We start from the raw sequence: 25,235 nt of genomic DNA on the forward strand, positions 1-25,235 counted from the left end.
CCAGGACTCCAATGTTTCCAGGGGGAGCTTTCTCTCCTACCCAGCAAGACTCCTTTGCTGTTTTCATGTGGGTGGTTGTAACATGTCTTGTATATAGAACTGGCAGCAAATCAGAAGTCCTGGCACCTAAAACATCTTACCCCTCTCCAGAAAAACAGTTACCACTTTGCTGCCTGCATCCAGTATTGGCAGTGGACACAAGCTGAGAGGGGGTGTGGAAGATAACTTCAGAGTTGAAAAGTTAGAACCCCATAAGTAGCAGCTTGGAGCTAACCAGCTCCTGAGCCCTGGCAAATTGTGAGCATTGCCCCACGCATACCATTCAGAGAGAGAACTTCTAAGTGCCCACCAGACAGGTGGCATCTCAGCCATTACAGCTCTGCAGTACTTGCATCTCATGCTAGCAATCCCTTCATTTTAGTGTGGAGGGGAGAGGAATTATGTCTCTTGTTAACAGGGTTCACCTTAAATTGAGGCACTGAGATTTGACAGTTATGTAACTGAGCTTTATTGATCCTTTCTGCACTGCATGGGCATTCACTGAGCACTCACTAACTTCCCAAAGTCTTCTCCTATTATGCACTGGACTGTGTAAATTGTGGTTCCCTGGTAAGTCTCAGCTTTGGTTGCTCCAATGTCCTGGACATGGCAGTGGGGAGGCAGGGGTATTCCTGGGGAAGACTCTAGGTATTGGGGTCCTGCCTTTTCCTAGCGTGCTGTGGTGATGAGGAACCCTTCAAAGTTAGACTTGACCAGCGCTATCTAGGAGAAGAGTTTTAGGAGATAATGCATCTAATCGCTTCCCCATTGTCTTTCTCCTTGCAGACTCCAGCAAGGACCATCCACAACAGCAGGCGGGAGTGATCTGGAGAGTGACGGGAGGCCTGTTCAGCATCACGCGGGGAGCTGTGGGGGCGACGTTGGGAGGAGTTGCCTGGGTTGGCAGCAAGAGCCTGGAACTCACCAAAACAGCTGTGACCAGCGTCCCTGCCGCCAGTGTTGGACTGGTAAAGGGCGGCGTCTCGGTGGTGACCAGCGGCGTGGGAGCTGTGGGCAGTGCCGTTGCCAACAAAGTCCCTTTCACCACAAAGAAGAAGGACAAGGCTGACTAACCCTGATTACAGCTTCCTTACAAAAGATCAGTCCATACGCTCCCTCTCCACAGCACCTCTTCAGATTGGAAACAGCCACCTCAGGGAGGGGGCAAAGCACCAGTGCAGACTCCAGCTACAGCCCGCTCAGCACCACCTGCCTGGCTCAGAGCTCACAGAGTCACTGCAAATTCCTTTCACTCCTATCACCCCCTGGGGGTCCACTCTCCTCCGAGGGCTTTGTAGGCACAGCTGTCTCTACCCTGCAGTTTCCTTCCCCTTTCTTACTCTCCCGAGCCCAGAGGAGTGGGAGTGGGAACTGGGAGATGGCAGGGGGTGGGTGGGAAGAACTGTGCTCCAGCATGAAGCCCACACATGCTCCTGATGTTCCTTTCGTTGTATTTAGTTAGGGTTCAGCTTCAGGCCCCTGGGAGGTATTCTTAAGGTTTGCTGGGGGAAAGAGGGAATTGTTATAACAAAGTCCCATTAACATGAAGAAGAGATACTGTGGCTAACGAAGGCTTGTTCCTCCCCCAGAGAAATGGAGGGGAGTACCCATATCCCTTTGTCTATAGGTCTTAGTCCCCAAGCTGGTCCTCCCAGCTCTGGGCACTCAGGCTGTGTGCGCCCTTGGAAGAGGGACCCCTCAGCCCTAACAGAGCAGCTCTCACGGTGATATCACAAGTATGTTGTACAAACTGGAGCAGACTTCCTAGTTTAGGGGTGAATGGAGGAGGGAATCTCTGTGTCTGTAGCCTGGGGGGGAGGGAGTACCAGGTCACCATAGCGCCAGAGTCAGAGGCACCATTGCAACGTCACAGCAGGGAGGCCAAGCCCCTGTAATGTTATAGCAGGAGGCAGCACTGCTGCCATACTATTATGGCAATAGGCAGCCAGTGCAGTTTCAGCAGTAAGGGGCACCAATGCTTTTGTCACAGGTGATGCAAACTTGGCCTTAATGTAAGCGGGTGCAACCTGCTGAAGTCATTGGCATTTCTCCCATGCACAGCAGAGTCAGTTTGGCTCCATGCCTTGCTCACGGTACCGCTCCTCAGCCGTGTTAAAGAACATATGTTTTGAAGGTGGGGACCCTGGTTCGCCTCCACGGGATGTAATGTTAAACCCTGGCAAAGCATGTTTCTGAACCTCATTTGAGTCCTGCAGTAGGGGTTAGCCTACGACACCATTCTTACTATGGCTTGGCACCTCAAAGAACAGCTCCCTGTACTATGGCTTGGCACCTCAAAGAACAGCTCCCTGAGGTGTGGTGGCATCATTGTGAGCACACAAGCCTGCTTTAGAGAATGATTTCCCTGGATTAGTGGGAGTACACGCCGAAGCCAGTGAGCGTAGAGATAATGCACAATGCATCAGCAATTCGTACACCACACACTACTCATGGGGTTCCAACCTGCCTCAGTAGAACGAGCATGTGGCACTAAATAGTCATCCTGTGTTCTTTAGCTCAGCAAAAACCCAGAAACTAAGTCTGCTGCTGCCTCTCCATCCTAACCCACTCATGGTGTTCCAGGTGTCACATGATTCTCTCTGTCTCTGTCTCTCTCTCTCTCCCTGAGTCCCCTGCAATCCCCAGGATTAATGGGATAAGGAATGCCCCAGGTTCCAGCATTAACTCTGCCTTTCCTGGCTTTTGTCAGGTTTTTTGCCTAGATTGTTAGGTTTTGGGGTACATAGAAAAGTGACGCAGTGTTTGCAATGTATTTTATAAATATGCATCTATATTAGCATGTGCGTATGTAATCTGCAGTACACAGGCATGTTTTCAACCAGGTAAACTAAACTGTGCTACTGCTGCAGATCTGTTTACATATTCATCTTTGGCAGTTCCAGCATATAGTTTTTTATATAGGGACGCTGTCCGAATAAAAATAATGTTTTAGAAGATGTTTTTCCCTGTGTTGCCTAATACTTAGTTTATTAAAACCAAAAGAATGTTTAAAAATCTCCTTTACTTTCTCCCCCTGCTGCTGTTTGTTTACTTGTTGCCCTTGGCTCCTTTTGGAAGCTCCTAGTCCTACCGGTAGTCAGTTTCTTTTCCTGGTTCTTGTGCTGTAGCAATGATGCTATGCTTGCCTCTGACACCAGGAAATGAAAACAAGAAAAAAACCCTTTTCACTTAATTGTCTTATACCTGTGAATGCCTTTGGATCCTGTCCTTTATGAAATCCATTTGTGGGGTAGGATTTGAGTGGACCGTGTCCCTTCACTAGACAAACTGCATGTCCAGATGTCTCTGCATCACCTGCACTGTGCACTGACCCTGCTATCTGCAGTAATAATGAATAGCTGATCAGCACAGTATGTTGCTCTTGGTAGAAAGAAAGTGGCTTAAGCTGCTTCTTCGTTTTTAAGAGAGGAATCTGCTTTGTTGGTGTCTTTTCTGGAGATCTTACTGACACAGACATGCTGGGTTTGACTCTGAAGACAGTAACTTCACCGAGCTAGCAGGCTCCAATATGTGTGTGTGTGTGTGTGTGTGTGTGTGTTATTTGCCTGTACCTTGCTAAAATATTCTTCAGCAGTCAGAGAGGCCCTGGGAAGTCTTACTCAGCTCTTCCCATCTACCAAGTGCTCAGCAAAGCATGGTGTCAGCTTGCTCTGTGTATCCAACTGTTCCTCACCCTCCCCTAGTCTTCTCTTATTATGTGTGTTTTCACATGGCATCAGAATCCTGTTCTGACCTCTCAGCTAATAAATGTCCTTAACTAAGCGGTCAGCAAATCTATCCCAACTGATCCATTTGCTGAGCAAGGAGAACAAAAGGCCATCCTCCTCCTCCAGCTTCCCTCTAGGGCAGCGGTTCTTAACCTGGGGTGCATGCACCCCTGGGGGTGCGAGATGCCCTTTCTGGGGGAGCGAGACATGCCAGATTTTTTTAGAAGGTAAATCATCGAAAACACAAATTAAGCACAGCACGTAAGTACAACTACTTTGAAACTAGGTTTAAGGGGAGCGAGAATGTATTTTTTAGGTTTAAGGGGGGCGAGAACGTATTTTGATTTTTGATGGGTGTGAGAACATATTTTGAGAACCAAAGAGGTGCAAGCTGCAGTAAAGGAGAAGAACCACTGCTCTAGGGGGTGATGAGAAGAAGATCAAGAAACTCTTAACTGTCCTCTCCTCCACTAGCCCTTTGCTATCAATTCTGGTGGGGTGGAGAGCTCTGCACTTCTCGATCCATCTCGAGACACCAGTTCCCAGAAGTATGTTTGGAATGGCACTAGCAGAACAAGGTGAAAGCACATATTTTCATCCCTGGTGCAACTCCATTGACTTCAGAGGCCCCTGGTGCATACAATGCATTTTCTCATCTTTTCTCCTACCATCGGCATCTTTCTTCTGTTCTTTCTTTTTCTTTTTTAAGTAAATAGAATAAAAATCTCCCTTAGCTCAGGAATGGCCACCGCTTGAGTAATAGTTTGCGAAGGTGAAACTAGGAGCGAAAGGAGCTCACAGCCAGGAGCTGTGGCGACTTCAAAGCCAGATGGTGATGACTTCTTGTCTGTCTTGTGGAGGGCTTGCTGTGAGTGGAAAGCTGGTGAATGCTTCAGCTGTGGGTGCTAGAGAATGTGCCCTACACTATGAAGGAGAGAACCATCCATTCACTAGTGGTTCCTTTGCCTTCCTCTTTCGCTTTTCTCTCTCTGTTGTCTTTTCCTTCTCTCATTCTATTTCTTCCTTTACTTGTCTCTCCTTCCCAGGTCAGAATGCCTACTGAGAGGGAGCCTCTTGTTAAAAAGCCACCCTTGTGGCCCTGAAACAGGGGACGGGTAAGGGAGGCTCCGCTCGTTCAAACTGTTTTTCTGACTGGGGGAAGCAAGGGCGTACATTTCCTCTGCTGCTGACTGTCCAGTCATTCTGCTTGTGGAAATGTTTCCGTTTTGTCTGTGTACCTTCCTAGGCTGCACCTCCTGTGAGTGGGTCGTCTTGTCTCTATTTCCATGGTCCTGAAGTAGTTCTTATAAAATAGAGGCTGCATGTAAATATAGAGACAGAAGTGGGGTGTGGAGCTGCCAGGGGAAGGATGTTGCTAACCACCTCTGGCTCCAGATGTTTCCCACCCTTTGGAGTAAGCCAACTCTATTGAAACATTCACACGCTAAACAACTCCTCCAGCCCCACATCCCTGCCCACACCATCATGCTAGAGAGAATGCCTGAGGCTCGGGGATATTTTTGTTCTCTATAATTTAAATCTCTGTAATTTGTTCCTGGGTTTGAGATTCTTCTTGGGTTTTTTTGCAGTACATTTCTGGGAATATTCTCCATCTCTGTATTTCAGTTACAGTAAAATTTGAGGCTAAATACCTCTTTTGGGTCGGTCCTTGTCTCCAGTGGGAGGAAATGAACAAAAATAATACTGTTAAGGAAAGACATTAGAAATTCAATGGAAACTCAACTGTCACGCCTAGGACCCATGTGTCAGGGCACCAAACAGTGTTGAATCTCTCTCCCTGCTTACACTAGAACGTGGTTTTCAAATGTGATTCCAAAGCCGTTTTGCCCCAGCTACACTAATTGGTCAAACTGTTGGAAACCAGAAGAAGTATTTAAAGCTGGTTCCTAATATTGGTTTAAAACTCCCGTGTAGTTGGGGCTTTTGTCCAAGGTTTTGTTCAGAGCCAGGTGGGGCATCAAAACTAAACTAAACTCCAAAGGCCACTGTTTCAGGCTATATCTACTGGAGAATGGGAGTTTCTGTCTTTAGGACTGGCTGTTTCTTATCAAGATTTACCCAAATGCCCCTCTTCCCAGCTAAAGCCTTTCAAAGGTGAGGAGAAGGCAAAGCCCTGGTCTCCACAGCAGCATGCTCATCATCTCTGGAGAACAGGACTGCTTGATTTCTCTGTATAGCTCTCTGGGCCACAGGGGCCCTGATGAGCTCAGCCCAACGGCACCTCTGCAGCAGAACAATACATGGCCTTCTTTCCCCTGCCTGTGTTTGGTGTGTAATCTACTAATGAGGGGGTGACCAACAGGCAATTCTGGGGGCCTGCAGCTCCCCTCATCTCTGATATGGAGATTCAGCCCACAGAGACAACTCATCCCAGGATTAGCTGGGGATGAGGCATCACAGGCTGGGACCTACCATCTCTGCAAGGCTGTATTAGATGAAAGCAGCTGCAGTCTTGGTGCTCCGAGCAGTTACCAGATGTAGCACATGGTTAAGGCCGGCAATGAGCGAGGGCCAGCTGTGGTAGTGATTGTTGCAGGTCTCTCTCCCATCCCCTCTCACTGAGTCAAGGCTGCCAATCCCGCTCCCTGCAGCCAGTTCAGATGATTTATAAGGTGCCACTTCTCTCCCTGCAATCCCTGAGGAGAGGCCACCAAACTCATTTTTCTGCTGACCTTTTACAGCCATTCCCAGTTAAAATGAGTTTTCATCTTCCAGGTTGGGCCAGTTTGCAAAATGCGGCCAGCGAGATGAGCTCAGGCAGCTGCAGCAGACGTTCCCGCCCTTCTAAAGGCCCTTAAAAGAGAGTTTAATAGCGAATCCGTACAGCCTCCCACCCCCTTCCCACTCCTCCTTCCTTCCTTGGCTTTTAAGTGAGCAGAAAGCAGGCAGCTCCTGCTGGTGGGGTTTTTTTCTGTCTTTGTGCACAGCAACTGCAGTTTCCCAGCTCAGCTCCACTGCCTGCTAAGAGCTCAGTCACAAATCAAGTAGAAAGTGCCCCTTAGGATGACCTCTCTCCCCCCTTCCCCCAAGAGAACCCCTGAACCAGGTGCTCCATTGTCCAGTGGAGCTCTCCTACAGGTGAGTCCCCATGCCTGCTCCAAGGACAAGAGATGGAGTGCTCCAGTGGATAAGGGGATGGACTTGGGATCCAGGAGATCTGGCTTCTTGCTCTTCCGCTCACTGGTTGTGTGATGTTGGGTGAGACACTTGGCTTTTCTGTGCCTCTGTTTCCCTCCCACCCTTAAGCTGGCTTCTTTATTTAGACTGTAGGCGCTCCAGGGCCGCAGCTGTCTCTTGCCATGTGTTTGTACAGGCTCTAGCACAATGAGGCCTTGATCTAATTGGGACACCCGGGGCTACTGTGACACAAATAAATCATAAGGATGAAAAATGTCCATTTTCCCTTCAATTTACAAACTGATCTTCAGCATTTTACCTGGACCTCCAGGGCAGGGCACCCTACTAACCCCTAATATTCTACAGCAAAGGAGTCAGACACTGGATTTTGGCTATGTTATTTTTAATGCCTTGGCCAGAGGCCATGTTGATTGGATCAGTACCTGGGCACGTGATTTCTCTCGGTGCAATACCCAGGCTGCTGGGCACGCTACATGGGCCCCCGTCAATGCTTCTGCCAAAAGATCCCCTCTAAGCAGGCCTCAGGCCAGAAGACGCTTTCAAATTATTGTTATTTTACTGAACGAGCTGCATTTTTACACACTTTGAATACGAACATGCACACACCTGAGCGAGAGAGAGTGAATTGCAGCCAGTGGCAAATTCTGAAACCCCATTCCTTCCCCAGCGACGAATGAGTCTCCAGGGTCAGCCTAGCCCACTCTTGGCTTGCATCTCTGTACCCTGTCTCCCTCACCTTCATTCCCTTGTGCCATTCCTATGCTTTGAAGGGGACAGCTACATCCTACCCCACGGGGTGGGTCAGTCCTATTGATGCCGGGGGAGTCATGTCATATTTATGCCCTAGCTGCATTTACTGAGCTCTTCCAGTTGAATTTCACCCCCCAGGAACGGTCAGTTTCATTGCACTCTTTTATTTACAGAAAACACAGAGATAAAGCATTAATTTTGTTTGTTTGTTTTTAGCAAACCGCCCAATCAACTAATTTTTTTTTTTTTGGCACAAAGAAATGTCACAGGTGTTACCAAACAACCATGGATCAGCAACCGACTAACTGCCCAGCCCAATAACACGACTTAAACAAACAGACATATCGAAACGAGATTGAAAAACGAGGAGGTTATTCCACATTCAGCTAACAGCATAACCTGCTTGGAACCGGGAGGCAAGGGGAATTATGGTCAAGGGGACACCACCATTCATAAATTATATATATTTATCTCTTACATTGTAAAAGTAAACAGTGCAAAAGTACAGTACCCCAGGTACCCTTCGGTTTGGAAAACTTGAAGGTTGTTTTATACATTGTGTGTGTTTTGTAAACATTGTTACCCAGCCACAGTTCTAGCTCTTGCTCTGAGACACCCAATGCCCTTGCGTCCAAAGCGCACCGTGAGAGGGAGCAGCTTCCTCGCGTTAATGCCATTGAGATTCCCATTCAAGATTTAGTGCAAATTTTGGAGAGAGAGGGGGGGGGGAATAAAATCAAATCAAATAAGGCAACAATTAGAAACAGTCCATATCAAAAAGAGGGCACAATGCCTGGGTTACGAGAAGGGCAGGAAGTCCCTTTCTTCCACCAGGCTGATGGAGAGGTTCTTCAGCTCCTCCTCCGAGGCCGCCATTTTGTAGCCGAGCTGCGCCAGCACCTGCTGGCAGGCGTTCTGAGTAAACTCCACAATTTCGTAGGAGAGGCGGAACCGCCATTTCTCTGCTGTCGCCGCCGAGTTCCGGACAGTCCCATATTTGTGTTTGGCCGAGGACCTGTCCCCTCTTGTGTTGTTTTGTATCCATCGCTCAACATTGCTGTCCATGGGAATACCCAGGAAACCGTAAATCTCCTCAGTCTTTTTCATGGGATTTCTGGCCAGGTCTTCGTACCTTACCAGCATGTATTTGCCCTTAAGCCAAGGTGGTCGGTTTAGTCCAGTGGATACAGAGTTCAAGAAGTCCTCGCAGACCGTGGTAAGCTGGGTCACATCCAGGTTGTAGGGCTTCCTGCCAGTACCATCCCAGATCCTCCAAAGCCTGTAGGTGTCTCGGAAGGTCTCGCTCCTGGAAGCCAAGATACCTCTGGGGTCCCTCACCAGCTGTATAACCTTCAGGTTTAGTCTGGGATCCTCCACCAAGGCTCTGAGGTCACTGACCTCTGGCACCCGCACTGTTTTGATGGCCACATGCCCATGCTCTTTGCATGACTCAGTGGCCAATGTCAGGTTCAAGGTGCCACACTTTTTCACACAGTCCCCTTCCTCCAGGTGGATGTCAATTGGCCCCAGTGATTCACAAACTGGCAGCGAGCACAGGGCCTTGCTGGCCCCCCTGCGGAAGAGCCGGTCCGTTGTATGGTTTACCGGCTGGGGTTTGATGTAGTTCTCAAGAAAGTAGAGGTCACAGTCATAAAGGCTCCTCAGCAAGTCTCTGCTGGCGCCCAGCATGACCCTCCTGTCAGTGGTGCTCTTGCTCTGGGTCAGCTTTGGGATCAAGGTGTACTGGACATGGTACAGGGGCTCAAATAAATAGAAGACATCAAAGTGCTGGTTAAACAACTGTCCAACAAAAGAGGAGCCACTTCTGGTGGTGGCCAGGATCAGGACATGCGTCTTTCTGGAGAGGTTATAAGCAAAGGTTGGGCTCTCGTCACATAGTCTGTCAGCCGACTCAGTCTCCTGGCTCAGGCTGCAGTTCATGGGATTGGGGATGGGGCAGCTGTGGAAGGACTTGGCTGTGAAGGTTCGGATCGCCGTGTACTGGATTGCGATGGATGCCAAGGCTAGTAGGAGGACAGCCTTCCAGGAACATTGCATGGCTGGTCACCTTCATGGAGCTTCTTTACAGGTTGTCTTAGTATCTGCAACACAAAGAGAGGTCACAAGTTGAGCAGGGAATATTGCTCAGGACCCTGGGTATTCCCTGCACTGAATGGAGCTCGGACTGTGAAATGACAAATGAGGCCAGTAAGCACTCTAGCAAGGTGGATATCAGCCATAACTCAGGGAGTCATTCCCATGCTACGCACCTCCCCATCCTATCCCATCAAGATGAATAAACATTAAGGCACACCCTGTTAGCCTCAGAAGCCATATCCACAGAGAATTTCAACCCAGGAAATAGGGTCCTTCCTGCATGAAAGGCATGTAGAAAATGTATGGCTCTCAGCTCCCTCTGTGCCTGGCACCCGAGACTGTGGGAAGGAGGTGAGCAATGGCCCTGGCTACACTATGGACATACCTTCATGTACAGTCAGTCCAGGGGAGTTCATGGCAGCTGCGCAAACTCATGGACTCCAATAAACATAGGCTGTGTGCTGTGCAATGTATGTAAGTCAGATGTCACCCCATCAATCAAAGTCGCTAGCAGCCAGTCCTGGTAGGAGTGCAAGAACAGGGCGGGGGACCTAGAGACGGGGTGAGTCCATCTTTCTGCCAGCTGGCAGTGCAGTAGAGTGACCAGTGTGTGCCAGCAAGTGCCTGTTCAGAGTGAGGCTAGTGACAGCACATTCACTTCTCTCTCCTAGAGCTGCCAAAGTCCCCCCTGGCCAGGGTAGTTTGGTAAACCTGAGTCACGGTGCAGAGTCCAGATTCAAGGGATTTCAGCAAGCTGGATGGGCCTGACACAGCATTGTGGGCTTCCAGATCCAACATGCTTTTCTAACTGTCAACCCTACAAACCCAGCCTGGGATCTGACAATCAAGCAAGATTCTTGTCTTCTCGCACCTGTGATAATGGTTCTGCCGTCAGTTGCTGCTGTGCAATCCCACCACCTTCAGATCCTGTTCTCAGCTGGAGTCCCCATGAGCTGGGGCCAATCCTCTGCCTAGATACTATGATATTGGGCATATTAGAAACAACACGCACACACCACATGTTCTCTCCCTGTTTGGGCTATCGACAAAGACAGCACCACAGACCGAATGCAAGGCACTTTGCTAACATGTGGCAGAGCTCCTGGAGCTGGACATGTTCCTTTCACTGCCGGTGGGAGCTAGAGCCCAGAATGAGCAGCTCCCTAGAAACAGCTAGAAAAATGGATTGTGGCTGATGTGGGTGCAGGGCTCGAGGGCAGCCATGAGGCCACGTGCTCCAATACAGATGTGACAACAGGGTATATTCGCCAGGAGTGGAAGATGATTGATTGAGGCAGTGGAGGGAGGTGGTTTTCCTGCTTCTGCACGCTGCAGCAAATAAAACTGCTGAAAGACGGGTTATGCTGAAGACCACTGACCTTCCCATATTGTGCCCTAAACACCACTGCTTCCAAGCCTGTGAGCATTCAAAGCAAGAAACATGGAGACTCAGCAATTAGTGCTAAAACCCTCAGCACCTTAGTGAGGCTTTCACTGAATGTACGTTCACAACAGCAGCTTTCTGCAAGAGCTGTCACTCCTTTGCTACCTGCAGAGCTGGGCCTGGGCCTCTTGGTGGAAGCAGAGCTCGGCAGGAGCCCAGCCTGGTGTTGATGAGGGGAAGCAGCAATGTTTGAGCGCATGCGAAAGCCGGAGATGTTCAATGTCTGGGGTGGAGAAAACTGTTCATAGAATCAGACTATTGGAAAACAAACAACATGAGAACCAACCTCCCACCATCCCTGCTGCCTCCTGCATTCAAATGGAGGGGGGCCCCAGCCCCACGCTACATCATCCTGTTGTCACAACCACAGTTATCTGCCCGGCAGCTTATTAATTCATTCTGCTTTATACTTTTTTTACAGTGATTTCCTCCTTGTTGGCATTGGGGGCAATGACTAGACACTCCTCCATATTGCAATAATAATAGCAAGCTCTTACACCTGTAGATCTCAAAGACCTTTACAAGGTGGTCAGTATAGTTATTTTACAGATGGGGAAACTGAGGCCCCGGGCAGCAAAGTGATTTGTCCAAGGTCACTCAACAGTCCAGTGGCAGAGTCAGAAATAGAACACACATCTCCTGAGTCCCAATCTAGTGCACTATCCCCTAGGGCACACGGTCTCCCTTACAACAGCTGATGGTGACGATGACGACGACACCTCCTTCTAAGTTGTCTGGTGTTTTCAGCAGCTTGTGGCAGACTTTATAAGACATGGACAGGGCAAGGCGCTGATCCGTCCCAGGAGAGCCTCAAAGGGAAACCTAGAAAGTCTGGCAAAAGGGGGTCAGTGGCAGAACCCAGTTCTGAAGGTGGGACAGGGTGTGCAAATGGCAGGTGCAGTGAGGATGTGACACAGAGGCAAGAGCAAGCGAAAGGGGAGCACCATGAGCAAAGGATGGAGAAGCTGAAGAGTAGAAAGCGTTTCCTGGGGGTGAGAGGGGTGAGGCTGCAGCCCAGCCCCCTTGAACAGAAGGGGCGGAACCCTGTTACTGTGACCCACGTGGCCTGCTAGGCCCCCAAGCATTAGAAACAGGCGTTTAAAATATTGAAAATAACCTTTGAAGATTTAATATTTGAAAGTCCTGTTTAATGAGCTGGATAATATAGGCCCCTCCCCCTCTGCACCCCAGGGTGTCTGTGCTGGTTTGTTGTCTGAACTCACCAGCATCCGCTTGCTCCAGGGGCAGCCCAGCGTGCAGCTGCTGCTCACCCGTAACAGTACCCTGAGCTCAGCAAGGAGAAGAGCATGTACAGGGGCTGGAGCAGAAGGAAAGGGGGGGGGCAGCCCTGGCCAGCAGCTGCCGCAGCTCCCCTGCTCTCCTACACACTATTCTCTCTCATAGCCTTGGCTGCAGCCTGCCACAAAGGGTTGGCCCAGCACGCGGCTTTCCTGCTGCCCGCAGGATACTCTGCTCATCTGCTCACTGGCAGAGCAGGTAAATTGGAGACAGCTGTGATGCAACTGATCCTATTCTTCTCTCTCGTGAGTAGCTGTGAACCAGGCTCGGGGCACCTGCTCTCAGTGTATGGATGGGAGGGGGCATGTGTGCGTGCGCACGCGTTGCATTGCAATGACGGCTATCTCTATGTACACTGGCATTTGTGTCCATATATGCACAAGGGTGTGTGCGCACACAACTAAGTGATATCACAACCAGATTCTCCTCCATCACTTTGGGAGGGGCCTATCCTATCCTCCCCTATCCCAGACTGCTCCCCAGGAGAGTTTGAAATCAAACTCAAATGGCTAATGCTAACTGCAGTGACCAAGCCAGTCCACCCTGGAGGGTAGCAATGTGGTTTAGACGCTTCCCAGCCTCAACCTTCCCACTACGAGCTTCCCCTGGGGATTCTGTTTTCCCTCCTGATTTAGTGCCTTACACATACATCTCACAGAATGTGCCTCCATGTAGCTCTGTGCACTTGTAGCTGCAGCGCTGGGTGCATGTCTCCATCTGTGAATAAGGCTCTGCATGTGTCACATGCGTGTCTCTGTGTGACTATCTGTGTGCCTTTAGCCATGACACACACGGTTATGTATGTATGTAGGCCCCCATATGTGCTTGTGTGATCTGCACATTAACAATTAAATTTTGCAGTGATGGGTGCTATAGAAGAACCATAGGCAGCTGGGTCTTTGCATGTACCAGTATCCGTGTCTCTGTGAGAGTATGGTGCATGCGCCTGCATGTTGCTGCCTGTGTATCCGTGTGTCTGCATATGCATCAGTGAGATGCCAGAGGACTTTGAGGTTCTAATCAAAGTGCTGACCAGTAACTTCAGGCAAAACCAATTTAATGGACCCAGACATTTTCAAATCACCCAGTGATATTAGTAGGTCCCTCTGAGGCTCTCCCCTTAGCCAATTCCTCCTCTTCTTTCCTCTCTTTTCTACACACAGACTCACTCGCTGATCCAGAGAAACAGCTCTGAGATTTCCCTGAATTAATCCATTGTTCCTGTACACCCAGCAGAGCAGGGAGGCCTGTTTCTCTCTCTCTCCTCTCTCTCTCTCACTCACACACACACACAGACACACTTTCTCTCCCTTCCTTCCTTCCTTCCCTCCCCCTTCCCCCCCAAGCATGCTGGCCACTAAAACCCAGTACCGCTGGCTCCTCTAGGGCAAATGAAAGAAGCAGCTAAGGGATAACACTAGGTGGGGATTTCTGAGTTCTATCAGGGAGCTGAACTGGCCAGGCCAGCTTTAGTATGCAGGGCCTGTTCAACCACAAAGCTTCTGTGGCTTTAGCATATTAAAATTCCTAACAGGCCTGGAAAAGCACAAAGTTCCTGGTGATTTTCCCCCTGAGAGGTTTCTGCTGTTGGAGGCATGTGACACACCCATCACCCTGACGTGCCTGACTCTCAGGAGAGGCTGCGAGCATCATTCACTCTGAAACACAACGGGGGTGGGAGATGGAGCCCAGCATAAACCCCCAGTGTTTTTACTCTTGATTTTATTTATCCAGCTCTCATAATCCTACATGAGGCTCAGGCATGTTTTTCTGGGGGTGGGATGACTTGGAGCATTGGGAATAGGGCAAGGCGCCTTTCACCACCATGTCAAATTCATCCCAACATAGGTGCTGGAACAATTGTTGAAGTGGGGGTGCTGAGAGCTATTACCATGTATTTGGTTGGTGGTACTACTTCAAGCCAGGGGTTCAAGCCAACCCCTAGTTCCAGCATCCCAGGCTGACCGTGACCACAAGTTCTTCCTCTCTGATGGCTGTTTGGTGGCCCCTAGAACAGAGGAATTGGTGGCTTTCAGTTCAACCCCCATTGGGCAGGTGTCCATGATCCAAACCTGCACAATTACTAAATTGTGCTCTTCCTGACAGCCTGAGCAGAGGGGCCGAGGACTCTAAGGCAAGGCTGAGCCACACTGATGGGGCAGAGGGAAGTCTGCCCTTGTCCATATTGAACCTGTTCTGGGGCTAAACAGGAGGATCAGGTCTGGACCTAGCACCTTTCACCAGTGTTAAATATATACCACACTTTGTTTTAGTACAGGTTTCTGGGCTGCTGCCTGCCAGTGCCGTGCTGTGGCTTGGGAGCAGGGAGATGTATCCATTGGTGATCCTACTATACACTAGCCTTGGCATATCAGTACCCATCTTGCATAGGGAGGGTGCCCCAGAGGGACCCAGGCACCAGTGTATCCATACAGGAAATCTCACAGCTTCTCTAGTGTCCTGTCGAACCCCCACCCACAGAGAATTCTTTTGGGTCCGCCTATGTCTTACCACTTCTTGCTTCCTCCAACGCCTCCAATCACAGCTTTCACCTCTGCATGTTCTTCCCATGCTTCCCCAGCCACACGCCCATCGCACCGTTCCAGTTACTAAGGCTCATTGTTCACAATTAGGAGAGACGAAGAGCAAGACCCTGGTTTACTCTCTGCTCCTGGCCCTGTGGAAAGGGAGGCTCACACGCACACGGCTCTCAGGCACTGCAGAGTCGTTGCCAAACAGCTTCAGTTTTCTATGTGCAATATCCAAGCAGAGAACTCTCCATTCCCCTCTGGTGGCCACCAGTTCCACTGCGGCCTCCTAAAAGGCTCTGAACTTTCTTTCCTTTCTCCTGGACTATATTGGGGCAGGTGTGGCCTATGAGCTTGGAAAGTACGGGATATACCATGCCAGCCACAGCCACACAGAGTGAAGCCAGGTGCTGTGTAAGCTTCCGGAGCCTAGATTCTGCCACTAAACCTGAATACTGCCCTACAACCCATTCGGTTGGTCCATTCTCAGGTTCCCCACACACACACAGCTCTGCTGATAACCCTCGCTCCTGACCTGCAGCACCCTTTGCTATTTCAGCTATGCCAGGTTGCACTGGGGAGAGGGGGAGAAATTCGTATGGACACACATGTGAGACCGAAAGCAAATCTGAAGCCCAACCTGGGCAACACTCTAGGGGTGAGTGACCTGCCTGAATTGTGCCCGCTCTCTGCCCCCTTCATAGGTCTCAGCACCCGCCGGTCCGGCAGGCTGTTGCCCCTTGGCCTGCTGCAGACAGTGGAGAGCTGCTGGGGTGAGGCATCCAGGATGCCTGATTTGCATTCTGAAAGAAAGTGTGAAGTGTCTTCCCTCCCTTTGCCCAGGGCCAGGCTCTCATGCCTCCCAGCAGCAGTGCTTGTCACAGCTACTTCAGCAAGAGAGCTGACCTCTCAGCATCAACAGCCCTATTGCATGCTATTGGGTCACTGTCAAATCTAGAACGAGCAACTTTCCATCAAGCCCAGCTCAGCGCAGCCAGGGAGAGGCGACTCCCAGCAGGGACCGGCACAGCTCAACGCCTACCAGAGCAGCCCAAGTGGAAGGTAACTCCAAACCAGTTCAGTGCAGCTCCTACCAGCTGTATAAAAGAAACCCCTCTGCTCTCACTGAAACTGGCATCCTCTTAAGCAGAGATGCTTTCATCATCTAAGGACTTGCCTGGGCATCCCAGCCCCCCTTCCCTCCTCCCCAGCAGGGTGAAGGTGGGGAGGGTCCACCTCTCAGTCCTGCACTTATTGGGTTTAGTCTAACCCCAGGAAGGAGACAGGTGAGTCTGTGCTGCAGCCCCTCCAGATGCAGAGGTGGGATGGGAAGCAGTGAATGAGGAAAGGCAGGCAGCCCCCAGGAAGGCCAAGGGACACTCCCCTCTCCAAGTGGCTTGGCAAGGCTGTGACTGAGACGGCTCCTGGTCCCATTGCACTGCTGTTCCAGACAGTGCTAACCCAGCAGCAGCTGCTGGCAAGGGTGGGTATCATCTTCCATCCAGGCTTTTCCTGGCTTCCGCTTGCCAAACATAGAGCCTATAATCAGGCTGCTGTAACAAACGCCACCAGAGGGGGAGACAGACACACCCCAGCTCACTACACCTAACACACAGCACACCGCTGCAGGCACACATGCACGTGGTAGGGCTAGAATTTTCAGAAGGGCTCAGCCCCCACCCGTGCAGCCAGATTTTCAGAATTGCCCAGCTGCCATTTAAGCACCATAATCAGACGAGGTGGGCACATTGCACACTGAGCTCTTTTGGAAATCTGCCCATTGGTGTCACGGGGCAGCAGCTGGGGGCTGAGCACTTACAAGAACTTGCCCCATATTTAGGAGCCTAAATGGGAGCTGAGTTCTTTGGAAAATCCAGCTCCACTGGTGGGCGCCCAGAGCTTGGAAATCTAGCCCTGCGCTCTTTTGAAAACGTGGCCCCACAGGTGCTGCTACGCTAGGTTTATTGGTCTAGAATTTCCTGCTCCCCCCCAAAATGGCGATTCAAGGGCAGACACGGGACTGGTGGGTGCCAGAATTGTACCCACTGTGTCCTGTGGACCTGCTCCAGGCAGACTTAGATGATGTGGTGGTAGAAATGCCAGCACCTTGTGTAACTTAGTGCTGCCATTGGTGGAGATAAACTACTAGTTGCAGCAGTGTGAAATATAGCCATTGCCAGGGGCAAAGCCTTTCCCAGTCCTGGGAGCCCATGGTGTAACCTCGCCAGGGTTCTCCAGCTCTGGAAGGCACAGCTTTCCAGGACCTCCCTCCCCCACCCTCGTACACAGCCCCCTCCCCCCCAGCAGACTACTGTCCCCACCCTTCCTGGCTTTACACACCCTATCTCAAAGCCACCCTCCTTCCAGCTGAGGGAGATGGGGCTGTTTGGAACTGTTCGGTGCTGGAGCTATAGACCCAGGGTTTCCCCTGGGTAGGTGGAGCGCAAGGCTCTATCTCTACCCAGCTGTGGAAGGAGATAATGGGGTGGGGGAGTACAGAGAGCTGTCCCCACCACCTGAGCCTGTATGCTCCCATTGTCCTCTTTATATGTGAGTTGTTTTTACACCTGACAGTGCTATGCATGGGCTGCATTGCCTCAATACACCAGCTACAAGCAGGGAGGAGTGACCTTTCATGTGCCGGGAGCGCCCAGCACGGGGACCTGAACTCTGCCCTTCCTTGTCCTTTGTTCATGACCCTCATCTGCCAGTGCCTGCCACTACTACCAGGAAGGGCTCTAGGCTAATTCAGTGTTGCCAACTCTTGTGATTTTTTTGCAAGTGAGAGGATTTTTGCAACGGCTGGATCCCATCTTGTGGTGAGGAGGGAAGCTCCAGCCCACATGGGAATTTCACCCCTGCCTGTGGGAAACCCCTTCTGATTGGTCCCCTGCCCCACTGACCCACCTCCTGAGGAAGAGCATCCTATCAGTGCAGCTGCAGGAAGCAGGCAGAGCTCACTGCTTCCTCCCCACCCCTCAAGAGCCCACACCAGTCTCACCAGAGAGGAGGAGGGAGAAGAAAGATCCCAACAGCTCAGGGAGGCTCTGCTCCCCGCTCCTCTGCCTCAGTGCCATACCCAGCCTGGAAGTGGGAGAAAGACCTAGCTGCAGCCCACCACCGTCATGCCTGGAAAGAGAGAATGAAGAACCCCACAAGCTGCAGGAGGAGTAGAGGTGAGGCTGGGGTTGCACAGACAACCAGAACTAACATCTGGGCAGAACTGATGCAGGGACTGAGGGGACAGGATTGATTCAGAGGCTGGGTAGACAGAATAAATTGTTGGGCAGAGGACAGGCAGATGTGGGGGTGAGAGTGCCTGCACAGGGGGCCAGAAATCACCTTGTCCAGTAAATTTGGGAGAGTGGGCATTGCTAATAGTGAATTCAAAAATCAAATGACAAGCCAAAAACAATACATTTTTTTAAATCATCATTTTGGGGCCAATCTCATTATTTTGTGGGCCGGAATCCTGATTTTTGAACCTTTGGGGTTGGCATTCCTTCCCCTTGACCTCTGAACACTGTCTGTGATCACTTCCGGCCCATGCTGTCCCCAGGATGCCATGCAATGACCAATGGAATGGTGCCAATTGTAGCAGGATGCTCCCAGCCATTCTTGGCACTGGGATATGGAGAGTGTCAATTTTAAAAACAAAATTCCAGAGGGGCTGCTCCAGTCTCCCCTCCCCACCCCAGATTCCCACTGCCTCATAGGAAGAGGGTTAAAGGCAGTGAAACACCCATGAAAGGAGGCAAAGGTGGGTGCAAACACCTGCATCCACCTCTCCTGGCTGGCACAGCTACCCTGCTGACAGTGCAGGCAGAAAGCCAGCCTGACAATCCAGGAGCATTAGAGATAAGCGCAGTGAATTAACCTGAATGGTATAAGTGAATTACCCTCAAACTGAGCAACAAGTGTGGCTGGACACCGCAAAGCCCCTGGGACGGAGTCCCTGAGCGAGGGATTCTCTTAACAAGTTTGATGCTACTGACTTGCTTTTATAGCTCCATAATGGGAGTGCACAGCTGTATGCTCTGATCATGGCTGATCTTACAAGCTAAGCAGGATACATCTGGTCAGTAGAAAACGCAAGCTGCTGCAGTGATTGGTGTAGGGGATATTCCGCTCTCTGAATCTGCTGGGCCCAACGTTCCAGCCTGGTACTAAGAGGTGCTGTGCAGCTGGAGGTGCTGTCAAATCTCTTGTGGTCATTCAAGAGCTCATGTCACTTCTTTGAAGCTGGGGTGTGTCTCCCATCCATCATCTGATCCAATCCCAATGCAAGTTAGTCCATTCTGCTGCCCTAAATTCCCTCTGTAGCTTTGACTGAATACAGGAATCTTTTTTTCCCCCCTGCCCTAAAAGGTTGTGTAGTATTGCTGTGCAGATGCCTTACTTGTTGCTCCTCCCAAAAGGTGGCTGCACCCAGTGCAAGTGAAGTAATTCCTATGGTCTGTAAAGTACTTTTGGATTCCTCTGGAGTGGCATATGCTTTAAAATGGAAGGTGTTAATAATAATAATTATGTATTATCGTTGCTGTTAGGAAGCTTACTGATGCTCCTGAGGGTTATGTTTTGTGGTTGCTCACTCCTCTTTTGGTGTGTCGCTGAGGCTGCTCACCTCTCTCTCCCTCACTATTTCATGCTCTTGGCTTTGCTAGCCGGATTTGGGTGCCCCAGCCTCTTTCAGCAGCTCCTGCCTTCCCATCTATGCAATCTCTGTGAAATGAGGGGCTGTATTGAGGCCCGGCTCACTGGTGAAAATAGGGCTAGCGGGGAGAGGAGATGAGGGGGAAGGAGAAGATTCAGACAGCCAGCAGGGCGGAGAGGGACCGTGCCGTTAGGGCAAAGGGTTGGAAGCCAGAGGCACCTGAAGGCAGTGGAGGTGCCACATCACACCATGCGCAGCCCTACTGAGAGCTAAAGTAAAAGCCAGCCACCTTGCTGACAGCCTGTTGCTGTGGCTGAGAGAAGGAGTGAAGCAGGAGCCCTTCATTCCTATCCAGTAGAGCCCTGCACTGCTCCCACCACAGTGGGTCTGGATGGGGGCTGACCCCTCTCTGCAGGTGTGCAATGCTGCCACCAAACATTGTGTCTACCCCCAAAACTGATTACAAGGAACAAGTCTGTTTCCATGGAAACCATACAGTGACTCAGGACTTTGGGACCAGCTTAGAACATGATTGTGAATATCAAATGCTCAGGGAGATTTAGGGTCCTGTAGTCTAAGAACGAAAGGGACAGCAGCAGATGGACTGCAGTGCCGACACCCCCCTGGCAGGCAGTTACGTACACACACTTACACAGATACACAGGGCAGTGCACACGCACAGCCATATCAAATCCACTCCATGAGTCTACAGCCTCGAGCCAAACCCCTTCCACTGACACTGGCGTTACTGCAGCAGTTGGGAGTCATTACTGAAGTAGGCTTCTCTGGGGGCACACACCCAAAAAACAGACCTGCCCCAAGGCCTAGCCACACTTGTGCACAGGTGCCACACCCACCCGTACCAACCATTATGCACTTGCTGCAGTTCCCTTTACCTTTTACACAATCTTAGCCCAGCTGCCCTACCCCTGACCCTGTAACTAAGAATAATTCAGTAGCACTGTCTCATCATAGCACCTTCCATCCCTGGAGCCCACCATGCTCTCCGGGCAGGGTGAATGGTTACTATCCCTATTTTGCAGAGAGGGAAGCAGAGACATGGAGAGACCAGCAGTGCCTCTTCGCGGCACTGGCCGGTTAACAGGCCAGCCAGACTCTCACTTCGCAGGGCTGTTTCTGCAGGAGCTCACAGCCCAGCCACAGCAATGAAGTTGCAGGATTGCAAAACAAAGCCCAGTGGGGACCAGCAGGCTCTGGCTCTACTGCTTCTTGACACCCCGTGATTGAGGAATGACTTTGTTTCTTAAAACAAACTGTTGAGGCCATTCAGGCAGGGGAGACAGGGTCTTGATGGGGTTTAATGCCGAGCATTTGGCTCAGTTACAGTGACTTAGTCAGATTTGAGTCTCTGGAAATCTGTAGGGCCATTGGGGTGAGATGCGGCCACCTGGGACGCCTCTGATGGAGCTGTTAGTATCTCCCTCTATAAGCTGTGCCACACACTGCTCTGCAGAAGCAAAGGGGGATCAAACTGGGAAACCTGGTCTTAAAATAACAGGAAGGAGCCATTTCCTACCCACCCCTTACTAATGGCAGACACCCACCGCTAGGTACTGCAGTGGACCCAGGCATGTGCACTATCTGTCCCGGCACCTAGGCACAGCAAGGCCAGTCAAGATGGAAGTGGGGAGGGGTCCCGTATTGCCATGGAATAGTCTTGCCGCTTCTTTAGTCCTGTAGGAATACAGCTTCTCTACAAATCCCAGCAGGGTCAACGCACCCTTCATTTTCCTGACGAGCTAAGGTGAGCACTTCAAATGGGACCTTAAAAGCTGAGGACCTGTCTGTTCTGCATGAAAGATCCCATGGTACCTTTCCTAAAGGTAGGGCGTCCCTGCTCTAAACCTTTCTTACTCTTACGTGGTGTGTTGTTCATCCACCAAGCTGCCTCCTCCACCCCAGAGGTGGCTGTGGGATCCTTTAGGATGAAAGGCACCATCACAATGTGCAGTAGGACAATGTGCCCTCCCCCACCCCCATTGAAATCCTCCATGGTGATTTCTGATTGTGATTTGTTTGTTTGTTTGTTTTATTTTATTTTAGAGCCTTATTTTTGCTGGCACCGGCATTTTGAGCTAATTAATTTTTGGCAACAAACTCCAGCCCCAGCCAACCCAAATGTTTTCCTATCACAACAATCAACCTGTATCTAGTTATCCCTCTGCACAGCATCTACCTTTCAGTCTGTACTGTCTGGCTATGCCTAATACAGCTTCTCCTGGCTTCCATCTTCCTCTGAACTGTCTTCCAGCCCATTCTGTCAATTCACACCAGGAGCTTCTCTGGCTATTTGAAAGCTCATTATAACCGCCTTACAGCAACTCCCTCTTTCTATCTGTCTGTCCCATGACCAACTTGTTCATAGGGGCATCATTTCATTATATTTCAATGGGTGGTGCTTTCATCCCAGCAGTTCTCATCTCCTCTCTGGGACCCCCCCATGAAGTAAGAAAGCATTATTATCCCCATTTTACAGATGGGAAACTGAGGCCTGGAGAAGCTAAGTGACTTGCCCAGGCTCACACAGGTAGTTCAGGGCATAGCAGGGACTAGAACCTGGATCTCCACTGAGCCATCCCTCCTCCCCCTGTTTCCCCTTTTCATTAAATATCTGGATCCTTCAAAAGCCCAACCCCTTAACTATTCAGCATTCCTGTATGGAATCTCCATTATAAAAAGTCCCTTAGTTTACATTAGGCTGGGTATTGGTGAGAACTCAACCCCCTTGCCCCTCACCTGTTTCAGGTAGTTCAGACCAGCTTGGGACTAAAGGATGCTCCAGCATCCAGTTATATAAGCAACTGATTGTTTCCAGCCTCTAAAGTCCTTCCAAGAGCTACAAATACCCAAGCAAACCAGACCAGGCTGCACAAAGGGACAGGGAGTCTGGCCTCCTGGTGGCATTAGGGAAATTATTCCAAGCAATGGTGATCATTTATAAAGAAAAGGAAGTTTTCACTGAGGCTCATTTCTACCGCCAGGTTTTGATCAAGAGGTTGCTAAAACCCACTTGTAATTGCTTCCCCTTTTGCCCCAGAGGGAGCTCCTAAGGGATCATATCCCAGGACTGGCGCCATTGTGGATCTGTGAATAGAGGAAATCCAAATCTGGCAGGAGAAGGGCCACTCTGGTCTGTGCAGACAGAACAAAGGTCTGAAAAATAGGAATGGCTGGAGAAATGACTCCGCCTAGGCACACCAGGTGATTTTTCATTCCCCTGGAAAGTTGTGGCAGGTAACACTAAGGACAGGGTTGCAAGGGCAGGAGAGTAGGAAAGTAGCAGACACCCCATCACCTCTGGGGCAGGTAGGAAGAAGGAAGTAGCCAACGGGGCATTCCCATGGAGCCCTGCCCTGTGCTTGGTATGGCTGGGGAATAGGAAATCTTCCTACTCTGCCGCCCCATGCCTTTCATCTTGGGAAGAAACGGCACAGCTCAAGTGCCCAGTATTTTTGCACAAGGAAAGATCAGCTCCATGGGAGTCTGAAGCCTTCTGCCCTGTGTGTCCTCAATGCAGCCTCCCAGCTCAGCACAAGGCTGGAACTTTCTAGCATTTTTGGTACAGTTGCTAGCCTTATTAAGGGTGATAAGTAAAGCCCCCTAAGCACCCAGCACTGAGCCGCCTCACTGCCCTGACTGGGAATCATCCACCATACGCTGATGCCACCCTCTTAAATTGGTATCATCCCCATTCCTCTCGCCTCAATGGGAATCGCCTCCCCATCCCTTTGCTAAGGGATTTCTTCCTCTGAAATACCTGGCCATGGCCTGTGATAGGCCACTGGCTGGGTGGACACCCCGGTCTGAGCCAGCAAAGCAAATCCCATATTCCAGTGCAGTTTCCCTCCTGCAAAAATGGGGATCAGCCCTTGCTCCCACCGTACGGTCCCCCCCAAAATGGGGGCTCAGTCCTGGCCCCCAGGCATCGCCCCCACCCACCGTTGCTGGCTCTCCTGGGAGGAGCAGCCGGTGAGCTCTTCTTCGCTGCCCGGGAAGGAGGGGGTCGCACATCCGTGCCCAGCCCGCCCCTGCAGGAGCCTGAGCGGCCGGGTTCGCCCCCATCCACCTACCTGGGGATGAAGTGCGGAGCCGCTCCGGGCGCAGCGGCAGGAACTCCCCGCAGCTCATTGAGCCAGGGCGGCTGCTGGCCCCATCCTCTAGCCGCAGTTCAGGCTCCCTCCGTCCCGGCGAGCAGCGGCGGCAGCATCTTCCTGGCAGGCTGAGCCCTCACTGGCCCCTCTGCATGGCCCAGGGGGCAGGCAGGAGAGCCGCACAGCTCGGCTCCCTCCGGGGGTCCCTGCTGCACTGCCCCCTCCTGCTGCAGCCCAGGGGAACAGCTTCTACAGAGCTAGGCACAAGTTGCCCCCCCTTCCCTGGGAGCTCTGGGGGGGGGGGACCAGCCTCCCCCAGTCACTGAGAGAGAGAGCCAGGCACCTGGGGGGCGCTTCAGCAGGGGCGGCAATGGGGACTCATGCCTGTAACAAGCAAGGGAAATCCTTCTGCTGCCTGTGCGGAGACCGCAGGGAAAGCAGCAAACAAGGCATGGGGTGCAGGTCCCGTGTCCACGCCCCTCCAGCTCAGCTCCCCTTGCAGCCCCCGAGTCCCTCTTCCAGCACGCACAGTCCAGGATGTGAGAGCAGAGCCTCTCTCTCTTTCCCTCCTTGCACAGCTTTTCTCAGGCTGGCAGCTGCTCTGGGCTTGAGCTACAACTGCACAACAAGCAGCCTGCTCAGCAGAGCCAAATATGCAGCCAGCCCCCCTCTCTCGCTCTGTCATCATCCCCACCCCTCTCTAGGGTTAGTGCACAGCCCATGCTCTGCACTGCCTCAGTAGGTGAAACATCCCCGTTCCAAATCTCTAGTCTGGCTTCCTTCCTTCTACTTTCAATGGAGATTGGCAGCAGGAGAGCCAGTGGATTCTGCCTAGGGTAAGTCAGTGGCACTAGACCTCAGCATTAGCTGCTTTGTTCTGCCCAACCAGCAGAGAACTTTTATGCTTCCAGATAAGTCTTCTCTCCGTCTTAAAGGGGCCAACCCCCTAAAGATTTTCATGCTCCGTTTATATAAAAAAATCACTCATTGCTGTTTCTGGACAGTCGCGAACTAAATGAGGAAAGCCGCTCCTAGGTGGGGGGGATGGAAGAACAGTAACCCGGTCCTGCTTGTAAGCATAGGCAGCCAACAAGACAGACTGGGCTGTGAATTTGTAACGTGACCGAACATCCATTAGGGGTTAAGCTGAGACTCACTCAGGTCTCCAACTGTGAACTGACAGAGCATCATTTCACCACTCCACTTGCTTGCCTCAGGCCAGATTGCTGGCTTCTGAATGGCTGATGAGGCCTGGTTTTAATTTTTTTAAAATTTATTTTGTAACAATTACCTGTGTTAGGAATGCCTCGGGTTCTATGCCTCCTGGGATCTTAGTAGCTCTGCTGCAGCTAGGGATCAGTAGTCTGAGAAGAGACTTACAGTATCATTTAAAATGAAAGAATAATTAAAAATCAGACAGAAAGA

The 25,235-nt window shown here is 50.9% G+C and overlaps 2 protein-coding genes across 5 annotated transcripts in view; one reads left to right on the top strand and one right to left on the bottom strand.

Annotated features, from left to right (window-relative positions):
- LOC128836747 (transmembrane protein 263-like) overlaps positions 1-3,000 on the top strand; it is a 330,744-nt gene extending 327,744 nt beyond the window's left edge. For all 3 annotated transcript variants that reach the window (XM_054027296.1, XM_054027297.1, XM_054027298.1), the window contains one exon: positions 826-3,000. In XM_054027296.1, coding sequence (XP_053883271.1) covers positions 826-1,112 — 287 coding nt within the window. In that variant the 3' untranslated portion in view covers positions 1,113-3,000. The remainder of the gene's footprint in view (positions 1-825) is intronic.
- Positions 3,001-7,868: 4,868 nt separating this feature from the next.
- Positions 7,869-24,659, bottom strand: CHST1 (carbohydrate sulfotransferase 1). 2 transcript variants are annotated; one of them, XM_054026738.1, is made up of 2 exons: positions 23,790-24,659; positions 7,869-9,778 (listed from the first exon to the last, which is right to left on the bottom strand). In XM_054026738.1, exon 2 carries the CDS (start codon positions 9,732-9,734, stop codon positions 8,475-8,477), a length of 1,260 nt encoding a protein of 419 aa, XP_053882713.1. In that variant the 5' UTR covers positions 9,735-9,778; positions 23,790-24,659; the 3' UTR covers positions 7,869-8,474. The 2 variants fall into 2 exon arrangements, with proteins under 2 accessions (XP_053882713.1, XP_053882714.1); XM_054026739.1 differs by lacking the exon at positions 23,790-24,659 and adding an exon at positions 10,645-10,711.
- Positions 24,660-25,235: the final 576 nt, after the last annotated feature.

The sequence above is a fragment of the Malaclemys terrapin genome, chromosome 4 (genome assembly GCF_027887155.1).
Source record: "Malaclemys terrapin pileata isolate rMalTer1 chromosome 4, rMalTer1.hap1, whole genome shotgun sequence".
Lineage (NCBI taxonomy): Eukaryota > Metazoa > Chordata > Testudines > Emydidae > Malaclemys > Malaclemys terrapin.

Bases quoted from the DNA above. Each gene is read 5' to 3' on its own strand.
- CHST1 (XM_054026738.1), bottom strand. From the start codon at position 9,734: ATGCAATGTTCCTGGAAGGCTGTCCTCCTACTAGCCTTGGCATCCATC.